This window comes from Chenopodium album, chromosome 24 (assembly GCF_948465745.1).
Source record: "Chenopodium album chromosome 24, dcCheAlbu1.1, whole genome shotgun sequence".
Classification (NCBI taxonomy): Eukaryota; Viridiplantae; Streptophyta; class Magnoliopsida; order Caryophyllales; family Amaranthaceae; genus Chenopodium; species Chenopodium album.
The window spans coordinates 34,870,145-34,883,501 of NC_137857.1; the positions used below are offsets into that span (position 1 = coordinate 34,870,145).

Consider the following 13,357-nt stretch of genomic DNA (forward strand, 5'->3'; position numbering starts at 1 on the left):
CAAGATCGATTCGTAATTGCTATGAACAAAGTAGTACTAAATTACATTAAAAAAAAAAAAAAAAAATAGCAGTAATGTATTTGTGCGGGTTTAAACCTAGGACCTGCAGTTAAATAACCAGGCCTAAATTACCTTAGTGAATAAAATTAAGTGTATAATGGATACTATTACTTCTTTTTTTGGAGGAAAGATACTATTACTCCGTACTTCTTTTTTTTTTTTTTTTTTTTTTTTGAGGTAGAAAAGGAACTTAGTTAATAATTAAGGAGGTAGTTAAGTTTACAAAAGGCGATCTCTCACTGTGAGAGAACAAAAGTACAGTCTGATCAGAAGCACGATCATCTAGAGAGATACAGTCAGAATCTAGGTAGTTTATACAATAAGGAGGGGGACTTTGTAAAACAAAAAGCTGGTTCCGTTCAGTTGCCTCCTTCCGTGCCTCCTTTGCCATGATGTCAGCAACTCTGTTCTTCCCTCTTTCTCCATAGTATAGTTGGACCTCAGGCAGTTGAAGAAGCTGCGCCCTGCATTCAAGCAATGGTGGGGTTAGGACACTATTGCTTGTGTCATTTAGATCAAGCACTATGTTCCTGCAGTCTGTTTCAATTTGGCATCTATCCCATCCATTGTTCCTGATCCATTTTAATGCAAGGGAGATTGCCTGTAGTTCTGCATCTTGTGCTGAAGGTGAGAAACCTTTCCATTTGAAACCTTCTATCCATATACCCTTGTCATCTCTAGCAACACCTGCACAGCCCACTTGTTTGGAGTGGTTGATGTATGATGCATCCACATTTATTTTAATGAAGTTTTGGGGGGGGGGATCCCAGGCAATAGGCTTAGGCTCTGTTCTGGCTGAACTAACACTGGAAAAGTACCATTCAGCAGCAGCCCAAGTGCATTGGGATGTAGATTTTTGAACAGGGGAATTTGAGTGTGAGAATATCCAGGAGTTTCTCCTCTTCCAGATGAACCACAAAGCAAAGGTGAAGGTGATGTGCCAAGGGATATTGTGGTGGCTTAGAAGTTTGTCTTTCAGGTTCCTAGATAGCCAATTTGGGAAGGTATCTAGCTGTGAGTCAAATGTAGAGGGAGGTGGCTTAAGCTCAGTCCAGAATTCCATAGCTCTTGGGCAGTCAATGAACAAATGGGTAAGGGTTTCAATGTTTGCAGGGCAAAAAGCACAATATGGTGTGGGTTTGCAGTGTCTATTATACAAGTTCCTTGCAGTGGGAAGTCTATCCCATAACAGTTGCCATAGGAACAGTTTGATTTTAGGCAGGGTATGCACCTCCCATACACATCTCCAATGGTACTCAATGCAAGGGGTGGTAAGATCTGAGTTTATTATCCAAGCCTTTGCAGCAGCACTATCAAACTTCCCTCTTTTTGTCCAACTTGTGAAATTAAAATCTTCACAGTCAGATAATTGAACACTGTTAATTCGAGCCCTGATATCCTCTGGAAATACAAAGCCTAGCTCACCTTCTAACTGTTCTCTATCACTAAGTATTGCACTGAGGGATTTATATTGTGAAGAGAGTGTTAAAGGTCCCACAATCAAAGTTCTTGGAGTCTCATGATGTAGCCACTTATCTTCCCAAAAAGTGATTTTCTCTCCATTCCCAGGTTCCCACATCAAACTATGTTTGAAGAGCTCCCATCCTTTTCCTATGGCAGACCAAATGTGGGAGCCTTTGTTAAAAGGGGTTGGGTTGGGTTTGTTTTTTACATACTTCTCAAAAAGGAGTTTTCCAGCCCAATTTGATCTGGTATCCACCATCCAGCACAGTCTAGCAAGGCTAATGAGATTAAGGTCTGAAAATTTCAGGAATCCCAGCCCACCCCTCTCCTTAGGTTGACAGACAAAATTCCAAGCTATCCAAGTTATCCTCTTTCTAGTGATATCCCCCCCCCAGAGAAAGTTTGAGCATATGGAGTCAAGCTTATTTAGGATGCACTTTGGTAATTTTACACAGTTCATTTGGTACCTGGGGATAGAGAACAAAGTGGACTGGAGAAGAGTGAGTCTTCCCCCCCTTGACAGTGTCTTTGCTTTCCAGGAGGCTAACTTCTTCCCAATTTTTTCAATAAGGCCATTTAGTTGCCTCCTAGTTGGCTTTTTCTCAGACAGGGGGTAACCTAGGTAAATGCCTAAGTCTGCAGATCTAGTAACATTTAGGGTTTGTTCAAAATCATCAATCATGTGGATGGGGGTGTTAGTAGAAAAATAAATTTGGCTCTTCTGTTCATTTATCTTCTGACCAGAGATGGAACAAAAATGTTTGAGGGTGTCACTCAGGGATTTTAGTGTTTTGCTATCAGCAACCCCAAAGAGTAGGACATCATCAGCAAAAAGGAGGTGAGAGATTGAGGTCTGGCCCCCTCTAAATCTAAATGGTTTCCATTTATTCAGGTTGCATTGATCATGGATCTGTCTGGATAAGAACTCAAGACAAAGGATGAAAATGTAAGGGGATAGGGGGTCACCTTGTCTAATCCCTCTAGATGGGTGGAAGGGGGAAGAGAGCTTACCATTTATGAGAATTTGGGAAGAGACAGAAGAGATGCAGGACATGATAAGGTGTACAGTCTCAGGTGAGAAGTTGAAAAAGAGAAGGCAGTGCCTTATGAAACTCCACTCAAGCCTATCATAGGCTTTCTCCAAGTCTAGTTTCAAAGCAAAAAGACCTCTAGAACCTCTTTTTTTCCTCATAGAGTGTAAGACTTCAGAGGCAATTATGTAATTTACCTCTGTTCCCCTCCCTTTTAGGAAACTGTTCTGGTTTGGAGAAATTATTGAATACAGGTGAGGTCTAATTCTGTTAACCAGAATTTTTGACAAAAGTTTGTAAGAGGTATTGACAAGGCTAATGGGTCTAAAGCTAGTGATTTTACATGGAGAAAGCACCTTGGGAATGAGGCAAACAACTGTTTTGTTTATTTCTGGTGGGATTTGTTTGGAGGAGAAGATAGAGTTTATTAATGACAAGCAGTCCTGATGAATAAAGGGCCAAGAGGAGTGGAAAAATGAGGCATGGAAACCATCAATTCCAGGAGCCTTGAGAGCTCCAATAGAGAACATGGCCTCCTGGATTTCAGGCAGGGAGGAAGGCCCTGCACAGTGTATACTACCAGAAGAGTGTGGGGTGGAGGGGACAGAACAGGGCTCAGAAGAGAAGAGTTTTATGAAGTGAGCAAGAATATGCGAGTGAATATGACCAGGGTCAGTGATCCAATCCCCTACATCATTTTTCAAGGCATGAATTTTGTTCCTTCTGTCCCTAATAGTTGCTGAGCAATGGAAGAACCTAGTGTTTCTATCTCCTTGTGACAGCCAGTCAGTTCTAGCTCTAGTAGCCCAGTAAAGTTGTTCCTGGTCAAGTGTTTCACTCAGAAGTTTCTGTAGGCTACTCTCAAGGTCAAACAGGAAGGGGTTAGAGGGATTTGATTGGTAAGCTAGTTGGACTCCATTTAGTCTAGCATTTATTCTTTTAATTTGGCTTCTGAAATTCATAGGGTGATTTTTACTCCAGGTCTGTAAATCTGCAGTGAGCATGTGCAGCTTGCTGTGGAGATCTCCCAAGTAAGAGGGCCAATTATGTTGGACAAAGGAAATGAAATCTAAGTCAGTTAACCAGAGAGGTTCAAATCTGAATGGTTTCTCACCAGGGAAAATTTGTGTTGCTGTGAGAGTCAGTAACAAGGGGTTATGATCAGAGGAAAGTCTAGGGAGATTTCTAACAACATTCTGAGGGTGCATTTGAACCCAGTCAGCAGTAGCCAAAAATCTATCTAATCTCTCTAAGATTGGATTTCTTTTTTGTTTGTTGAACCAAGTAAATTTGTGCCCCACATACCCCAAGTCTACAAGATTGCAGTGTTCAATGGTATCATTAAAGGCACTCATTTGATGCAAGGGATGAAGATTGCCCCCCCATTTTTCATGTTGATAACATAATTCATTAAAGTCACCACATACAAGCCAAGGTAAGGACATAGATTCACTCATCTTTTTCAAAGACTCCCACATTTCCAATCTAGCATTAAAAGAAGTAGAAGCATAGATTGCAGAAAGAAAGAATTTGTGTTTTGAATTTACCTGTACCACAGCATGAATTGCACGTGGTTCTTTACTCACAACATGGAGAGAGTTGAAACCAGAGTTCCACAGAATGAGGATGCCTCCGGAGTAGCCAATTGGATCCACCACCTCGAAGGAGTTATAGGGTAGGATTGAGAGTATGTGTTCACAGCTGATTTTTGGCACTTTAGTTTCGGTTAGGATGATGATATCAGGGTTGTGATCCCTAATCAAGCAACGGATGTTGAGTTTAAAGCCATCACGGGCTATCCCCCTAGCATTCCATAGTAGGATCGACATTCCGGGTTTCATGTGGGGGAGCTTTGATAGTTCCTTCCTCGTGGGGTAGGCAATCTGAGTGTTGAGGTCGACATATTTGCTCAGAAACGGACTGAACATGGAGGTGGTGTTCTTTTTTATCTTGATTCCCGACATTTGGGTCTCTTTCCCTTTTTGTTTCCCCCACCCCACTGAGAGATGAAGTTGTTGGGCTTCCTGTGCAAGGTGCATGAGTTTGACGTTGTTTGTGCCTGACACTGATTGAAGCACCAGCAAGTCGTCGGTAATCGACAACGCTTTTCTTACGCTCGGAAGAACGGGAACCGGGTCTAGTATGAATTGTAATTCCCATGGTACCGCCATTAGTGAGCCTTCCTTGTTCAGTTTTTCCATCCACCATTTGAATAGTATCCCGAGTGGTTCGCTGATGATGGAGACATCCGACAGGGAGGGGACATGTGCTGGAACAAGGTAAAAAGGATTGTCCGGGGACGCCATTCGCAGGTTGGAGTAGAGGGGGGACTGATCTTCCGGGCTTAGGAGAAGCCCCCTGATGCTCGTCGGCGAGATCGCATGCCATTCCCCGAACAGGCCTTGAGCGTAGAAGGACATTAGGTTGAGCATTGTCTCCGGGAAGGTTATCACCGGCTTCGTCTTGGTGATAATGTTCCTGTCCTGCGATGGTTGAAGATGGACAATCGAAGGGGGCATGATCGGAGGTCTCAGGAAGCCTCCCTGATCCGCTAGCTCGTCCGGGTCTAAATTGATGAGCTTGTTCAAGTAGTCTGGGAGAGACATGCTTGCCATGGTCGCTGTTTTGGTTTTCTTGTGATGGATGGCATTGGTGGTAAGGTGGGAGGAGTGGTAGATAGTGAAAGGGGATGGATAAAAGAAGGGTAAAGGGTTTCTCGGAAATAGTCATTTTAAAATTTTTTATGGGAAAGGAGGAAAAATTGGTGATGAGACAGGAGGGGGAAGGGCGGCGAGAGGTAGGGGTTAGCTGTTGTTGAGTGTTGCAGGGAAGTTGAAGTGACAAGTTGGGAGAAGGTAAGGAATTAGAAGGCAAACTGTCATTTTTGGTGGGATTTATAGTTTCCTCGGGCCCCACAAGTTGAGATAAAATCTCAAATTGATTTTCCGTATTTTTGGATGAGTGTGGGCCCCACGTGTTTACTTTTTGATTTTTGGAAGCCAAATTACCGGTGGATATTACCCCCCTATTCTGTATTTGGCGCCAAACTTTTTGATGTTCCTGCATCGGCGATTTCGTTGTTGCCGGAATGGTATTTCCGGCCATTGTATCCGTTAGTTTGATGTCCGTGGAGTGCTGACCCTGGTTTCTCCTTGAGATTTGATCCAAGTAAATCAATCTCTGTTTGAATCCTCCTATCCACAGTCCGTCCTTCCTCTGTTTTTCGTAATCCATCATTACCAGGATTCGGGCATATCTGAGGTTGCCCTGCTCTAATTTTCTGGTAGTGGCTCGAATGAAAACTCCCAGTGAGTTCCCTATTTTCCTAAGTATGCAGTCATTCATGAATTCAATAGGTAGCTCCGGGAGCTCGACCCAAATTGGAATGCGGTTGATCTTCTCCTCTGAGGGTTTAAACCCTGCTCTCCATTTCTGAACATGTAAGAAGGTACCATTAATGAACCAAGGTCCGCCTGACAGGACTTTTCCCATGTCTGCCGCGTCTTCAAATTTAGATATGAAGAATCCCTTCCCAATTGGAAAGGATAGTACCTTTGCCTTTGGTTTCCATATGCGAGGCAGAGTTTGCACAAGGTATTCAGTGGAGAAGGATTTTCCATGAGGTTTGGATATAATTGCATTAATCCATGGTTGGCAAAGGGAACTATATTCTTCCTGGGTAATTGGAAGAAAAACCTCTTTTGTTTCATCGAAATTTGAGGGGGGTGAGGAGGCTGGGAGGGTGGACAAGGCCTGCAAGGGGTTCGTACTACCACCCAATTGAAGTGCTTTTTTGAAGGAGAAGGGGTGCGTGGTGGTGGGTTGTTTTGGGGGAGTTGGTGTGGGGAAGGAAGGGTGGGAGTTCTTGACGGCAGATTTGGGGAGGGGGAGAGGGAGGAGAGGTGGGTGGTGGGGTGAAGTGGTGTTTGGTGGAGTTGGAGGAGGTGGTGGATCCGGTGGCTTTTTCGAAGTGCTTGGTTTCACTCTCTCACTAGGACTCTCTCTCTCTCTCATCCTATCTTAGTAGATCTGGAAGAGTACTTCTTTACTATAGCTTCTTTTGTCTTACAAAAAATAAAAATTACATTATTTTCTTTAGAATTGGGGAGATAGCTGTCTCTCCTTGTTTTGTAGTGGTTCCGCCAGTTGTCGATGATAACTGCATGTGAGATGAATCAAATTAAATGAGAAAGAAAAAAGGTCTTTTAATTTTGGTATGCTCTATTTGTGACTAGTCTGTTCAAGAAAAGTGGACAAAAGGACTGAGGAAATTTCAAAGCATTGACTGCATCACAATCCAAGGAAAACGATGTGTTTATAATAAACTTTGCCTTCATCATCGCATAAATATGTATTTAGCTAGTACAAATATTTAAAAGATAAAAATTTAGAAAAGAAAAAACTTGCTTAACTCATCAGAATCATTGTATGAAGTACGCGTAAATTTTATACAAGAATAGTATGAATTTAGCAACAAGTTCCAAATTAATTTTAACTTTATCACTCTCACTTCTTCAATTAATTTCCAAATCAACTTCCACTCCAACTATTCGCTATAGTATTTGCTCAAACACCACTAAATTTGCTACAAATAGTAATTACCACACCAACCTCAATACCGTCTTCAAATCCCTCTCCTCCAACGCCACCACCAACCCCACCGGCTTCGACATCACATCCGCTGGCACCAACACAAGCGATGCCGTCTACGGCCTTTTCCTTTGCCGCGGTGATCAAAACATCACCGCGTGCAGCGATTGTGTCAATACCGCAACCACAACAGACCTACCCAAGTCATTCTGTCCCAATAGAAAAGTCGCGGAAATATGGTATGACGAGTGTATGGTACGATACTCTAACGAATCGCTCCTAGGAAAAATGGAGCAATCACCTAAAATATTGTTAAACAGCATACAAATTATGACCGAAAATCAATCCGCGTTTTCTGATCTTTTAGGAAACACAATGAATAGTTTAGCAGCTGAGACTTCGAATAGTAAGTCGGGTAAAAAATATGCAACAAAAGTGGCGAAATTTAACAGCTCGAAGAATCTCTATGCAATGGAGCAGTGTACTCCTGACTTAAGTGCCTCAGATTGTTACCAATGCTTAACGATTGCCATCGGATCACTCGATGTCAAGATGGGTGCCCGTGTAATGCAACCTAGCTGTTATGTACGTTACGAGACTTACCCGTTTTATAATGGTGCCTCTAATGTCTCGTCACCGCCGCTGCCATCACCGTCTCCTGGTAAGTTAAGTTATTTTTATCTGTGGAATTTTAAATACAGTGATTTTGTACCTCCTCTATCTCTAAATTTTTACTTGTGTGTTATTAAAAAAAATGATGTAATACCTCTTTTCCTTTTTTTTTTTTTCCTAATGATTTCTAGAGTAGTCCGTATTGGAATGTGAAAAGGAAACTTTGACCTTTTCAACCGAGGGAAAAAAGAATAACATAGTAGCTAAAAACAGAGTAGGTAAAAACAGAACAGCTAAAACTGGACAATTTGGGCTAGAATCATAATTAAAACACAATTTTATTGTTTTGGAATAATCATGGGCACCGACTATAACTTCTTAATACTAGTAGCTGATAGTGTTAAAAAGTACTCCCTCTGTTTTTTTTTTTTTTTTTTATATGCATCAGTACTGGCACATTTGCTGAGATATTACTTTGACTATTAATATATTTAATAATGCATTAGTAAAAATTATAACAAAATTATATTATGAAACTAGAGATTATGACAAATCTAATGATATATTATATAATAACATTTATTTATTTTTTTTAGAGGTGAAAAAATTAAGTCAACCATAGTATGTGAATAGTGCAATTGTCAAAGTGATGCATATAAAAAAAAACGGAGGGAGTATTGATTTTATATGATGATTCTTACTATTTTGGTTTTTATTTTTCTTATATATATATATATATACTACCTCCGTTAATTATTATTGTTTAACTTTTTCATTTTCACTGTTTTTTAAAGTGTTAGGGTCTGTTCTCATTGACTGAACTCAGCTGAACTGAACTGAATTGAACTGAACTGAACTCAGCTGAATTGAATTGAACTGAACTAAACTGAATATTTTATAAGAGAAGGAAATTAGGAGCTGAACTGAACTGAACTGAACTCAGCTGAACTGAACTGAACTGAATTTCAACGTAAGAGAACAGGCCCTTAGTAACAATTTTTTTTTTTTTGGTAAAATACTGTATTTAAATATTGTTTTTGTTTGTTTTCAGGATTTTACTTGAACTCACTACTTATATACCTTAATAATTTTTTTTTATTATTACTCTCATCTCATATTTTAAGTCCTGTATAATGATCCTCTTTAATTTTTGCAGGCAAAGCTACAAAAATTACGATAATAAACGATTGTACCTACACAGTATGGCCGGGAATATCCACCAGTAGCAGTGTTGACGTCCCAACCGGATTTTCTCTCCCAAAAGGGGAGTCAAAGATCATTAACATCAAGTCCGATTGGGAGGGCAGCATATGGGGAAGGACCCTTTGCTCGGTTGACCCTAATGGGTATTTCTCTTGCGAGACTGGCGACTGTGGTACGGGAAAAATCGAGTGCCAAAGCACATCTTCACCGAATCCGGTGACAAAGGTTGAGTTCCGTCTTGGTCAAGTTGAAGACCAGTACATGTACGACATCAACATCAAAGCTGGTTACAATCTTCCCATGATGGTGGCCCCAGAAGGTGTGACTGGAGCCCGTTGTGTAGTCACCGGTTGCATGTTTGACCTCAACAACTCCATTTGCCCCTTTAATTTGGGTGTGTTTAATAAAAATAATAGTATGATGATCGGGTGTAGAAATCCGTGTTATGAGCCTGGACAGTGTTGCAAAATGTCAGAATCGTCAGCAATGTGTTTGAGTAGCGACTATTTGAAATCGTCGGATCTCTTTGAGAAGTCCTGCCCGAGGGCAAGTAACAACCCCTTCGACTTCAGCAACACAACGTTCACTTGTGAGAGCTACAAAACTTCTTACAAAGTTACATTTTGCCCTTCACCCAAAATGGCCAGGTGCGAATGAACATTGGAAAAAAAAAAAGTATTTCAATGAATTATACGTGTGTGTTTCATTTTATTTCACTTTGTTATTCAAAGTGGGGAAATCATAAGCTTATACATATACACATTTGTAAATGATTAGCTAATATACTCTTCCCTCTAGTAACCATTTTGTTTTCTTTAATCTTATTCAGTTTGTTTTCGACACCATTTCAAGCAATTCAAGAGTCTATCCCTCCATCAACGTCGTCATCACCATCATCACTGTTTACTCCATCACCATCCGGTAAAGTACTAGTCCTGTGCCTAATTTTAGTTTCTGCTCAAGCATTTTTGTACGGCATGTTTGTTAATGAATCTAAAGATACATTTAGTCATATTCTTATGAAGATAAAAAAAAAAAAAAAAAGGTCTTTGCTAAGTGATGGAAAGGGTACATTAAAAAAATTTACTCCAACAAGTTTCATGAGAAATTCCCTGTTTCTCATGAGGGCATTTTCGTGAATAAATCAACAACTTTTTCAATATTTTAGGCTCCACAGTTGAATAAAGTTGAAAAAGTTGTTGATTTATTCACAAAAATGTCACCATGAGAAACGAATTTGTTTCTCACCGTGAGAAACTGGTTTCATATTATAAAAGTGTGATTTGTTACATCATTGGTTACGTTCTTGAAGTAAACTTAGATTAGCAAGAATTGCAGTCGAATAATCAACTATATTTGCCTCGATCTGCAGAGAAGAAGAATGTACCTGTAACGAAAGTAATAGTTGCAGTTGTTGTTCCAACAGCTGCGATGGTGTTGCTAATTGTTTCATGTGCGTATCACATCCGCCAGAAGGCAAAGAAGTCTCTCTCCATAGACATCATAAATGGTAATCACCGATGCCACTCTTGGTCATTACGCAATGTTCACGTACTCCTTTCTATTATTTTAGAGGCTGAAATCATGAGCTCAACTGATTTCATATATTATACGGTGCTCTAGTGCTTGAGGATTTCACAACTGTAGAGTTGTTGATATTCGAATTCAGCACCCTACAAGTTGCAACAAACTACTTTTCGGATGATCAAATGCTTGGTGGAGGAGGATTTGGCATTGTCTATAAGGTAACGTAAACCAATCAGTTGAAAAAATAACTCAGATTATCAAAATATTGGTTTTGTTGACCTGCATAGTAATTGATTGTATTTGTACCTTAGGGAACCCTCTCAAATGGACAAGAAATAGCAGTTAAAAGGTTATCAAAGGTCTCTAATCAAGGAATAGAATCCTTTAAAAACGAGGCTGTATTGATAGCTAAACTTCAACACAAAAAATCTGGTTAAACTCTTGGGATTTTGCTTAACAAGAGAGGAGAAGCTTCTTGTGTACGAATATGTTCCTAACAAAAGCCTCAACTATTTTCTATTTGGTATGTTTATTTTTAGATGCATCATAGACTTGTCTTTTAACTTGAAGTCCCATTAACACCACTACATTAGATAAGTTATAGGTCTTTTGATTTAATTTAAATTATAGATCCAAAAAAGCAAGGAGAATTGGATTGGCCTACGCGATACAATATTATAACAGGTATAGCCCGAGGAATACTTTATCTACATGAAGACTCTCGACCTAGGATCGTCCACCGTGATCTAAAAGCAGCTAATATCTTGCTTGAAGAAGATATGAACCCAAAAATCGCGGACTTTGGTTTGGCGAGGATCTTCAAAGTTAAACAAACAGAGGATGCCACTAATATAATAGCAGGAACATAGTAAGTTCTGGTTCTACTTTCTAGTCATAAGTGTTTTTGTCTCCTATCACCAAAGCTTAGTATAATAATTACAATTGGCTAACAATGTCTTTTAGTGGTTATATGGCCCCAGAATATGCAATGCATGGACAATTTTCCGTAAAATCAGACGTGTATAGTTTTGGCGTATTAATATTAGAGATTGTAAGTGGCAAGAAGATCAATAGTAAATTCCACCCCTCCGGAGTTGGAGACCTCTTGACTCATGTGAGTAAAGTTTTTTTTTTTGTTCATTTCGATTGTATCAATTTTAAGCATGAGAAAAATATATTTACTATATATATAGGACTCAATTATATTAATCTTGTAGGCTTGGAAAAGCTTGAAAGAAGAAAGACCCTTGAACTTTATGGATCCAACATTGAAAGACACATACTCGGCTGATGAAGTGATGAGAAGCATTCATTTAGGCTTATTATGTGTACAAGAGAATCCACATGAGAGGCCATCCATGTCAACAATCGTCTTCATGCTCATCAATACAAATTCTACTACAAGTACACTTTCAACACCTCAACGCCCACGATTTTATTACAATAGTAGTATAGAATCATCTCATGTGACAAGGTCTTTTAGAAATTCAGTTCCAGCATCACCCCCCTCATGCGACTCAATGCCATACACACAAAATCAAGTAACAATAAGTGAGATGAGTCCTAGGTAGATAGGGTATCTTGGACATCACTTCTGAGCAACAAAAGTGATAATACAATTTGTGTGACACATATGGAATTTTATACAATTTCATATGCAATATTGTAATGATAATTCAATTAGTCACATATATACCATTTCGAAAGGGTATGGAAAAGGCAGAGGAAGATATATTCATTATGAATCATTGGCGTTTCCTAGTGCTTAACACGTTCTTGTACAGATATCCTTCATCAATTTGATGCAACAATGTATTATTTTCTTCTTTGAAATAAAACAGCTATTTATCTTTGGCCTTGATTTTAATTTTCTTTTTTAATTGATAAAAAGCATGTTAATGTAAGCTTCATATAGTGCAAGCATTTAGGCAAAATAAACTAATGCTATCCGGTATTATAAATAAATAAAATAAGACCATAATAATACAAATGTATTATCAAACGAAAATAGTATAGTGCACCCGCATGGTGCACCCAGAAAGAATATTAGACATATTTTAAAGAACACGGGCAAAAAAAAAAAAACGAACATGCATAAAATAACATGTTTGTGTTTGACAAGAACATGACATTATCAAGAACATAAAGTCTTTGCAAAAATAACATGTTATTTTCATGGTTACTCGGTTGGTTGAACTTGATTGAAAAAGAACATTATATTTGACAAAAAAGAACAAGTTTGTGTTTGACAAAGATAGAGGTGATAATTGGACGGGCCAAACCAAGGTTAAAAATTTTCAGCTCACTTCTCGGGTTGGGCCAAGTTTTGGGCCGAAGTTTTTGTGCCCAAACCCGCTCAAAATGGTCCGGCCGTGCGGGCTTTTCGGGTCGAGTCAAAAAAATTAACTAAAATGCATAAAAACGTATTCACAAACCCGCCCAAAAAAATTAAATTTACGGGTTGAGTCTGACCCGATTTAGGCCGGGTTGGTCTGACTTTGATCACCTCTAGCCAAAGAACATAAAGTATTTACCAAAAGAAAATGATAATATATTAAAGAACATGTTCTTTTTCCTGGTTACTCGGGTGATTGATTTTTTTTTTTTTATTTATTTTTTATGTACAAACATTATATAACATATTTGTATAATGTAAAGAACATATAGGTTCAAACTCAAAGAATATAATAATCAAACTTAAAGAACATATTATGCTCGTGTTGTTTATAAATATCTATAATGTTCTTTTTTTTGCCCATATTTTTTAAATATACCTTATATTCTTTTTGGGTGCACCAACCACACATTAATTATCAAACGCTTTCAAAATACCCCAATACTTAAATATAGTAGTTCGAAAAGTACGATAA

At 39.0% G+C, this 13,357-nt stretch overlaps 1 protein-coding gene and 1 pseudogene across 2 annotated transcripts; one reads left to right on the plus strand and one right to left on the minus strand.

Moving 5' to 3' along the window:
* Positions 1-204: 204 nt before the first annotated feature.
* Positions 205-6,561, minus strand: LOC145611402 (uncharacterized). Its single transcript, XM_081666730.1, has 2 exons — positions 4,103-6,561; positions 205-524 (listed from the first exon to the last, which is right to left on the minus strand). The coding sequence occupies exons 1-2, from the start codon at positions 5,168-5,170 to the stop codon at positions 501-503; spliced, it is 1,092 nt and encodes a 363-aa protein (XP_081522856.1). The 5' UTR covers positions 5,171-6,561; the 3' UTR covers positions 205-500.
* A 389-nt stretch (positions 6,562-6,950) lies between these two features.
* LOC145611286 (cysteine-rich receptor-like protein kinase 25) lies at positions 6,951-12,348 on the plus strand (annotated as a pseudogene). The gene is made up of 9 exons (XR_014106345.1): positions 6,951-7,806; positions 8,914-9,607; positions 9,790-9,881; positions 10,333-10,470; positions 10,584-10,705; positions 10,799-11,010; positions 11,118-11,355; positions 11,451-11,601; positions 11,705-12,348. The product of XR_014106345.1 is annotated as a cysteine-rich receptor-like protein kinase 25 (transcript).
* Positions 12,349-13,357: the final 1,009 nt, after the last annotated feature.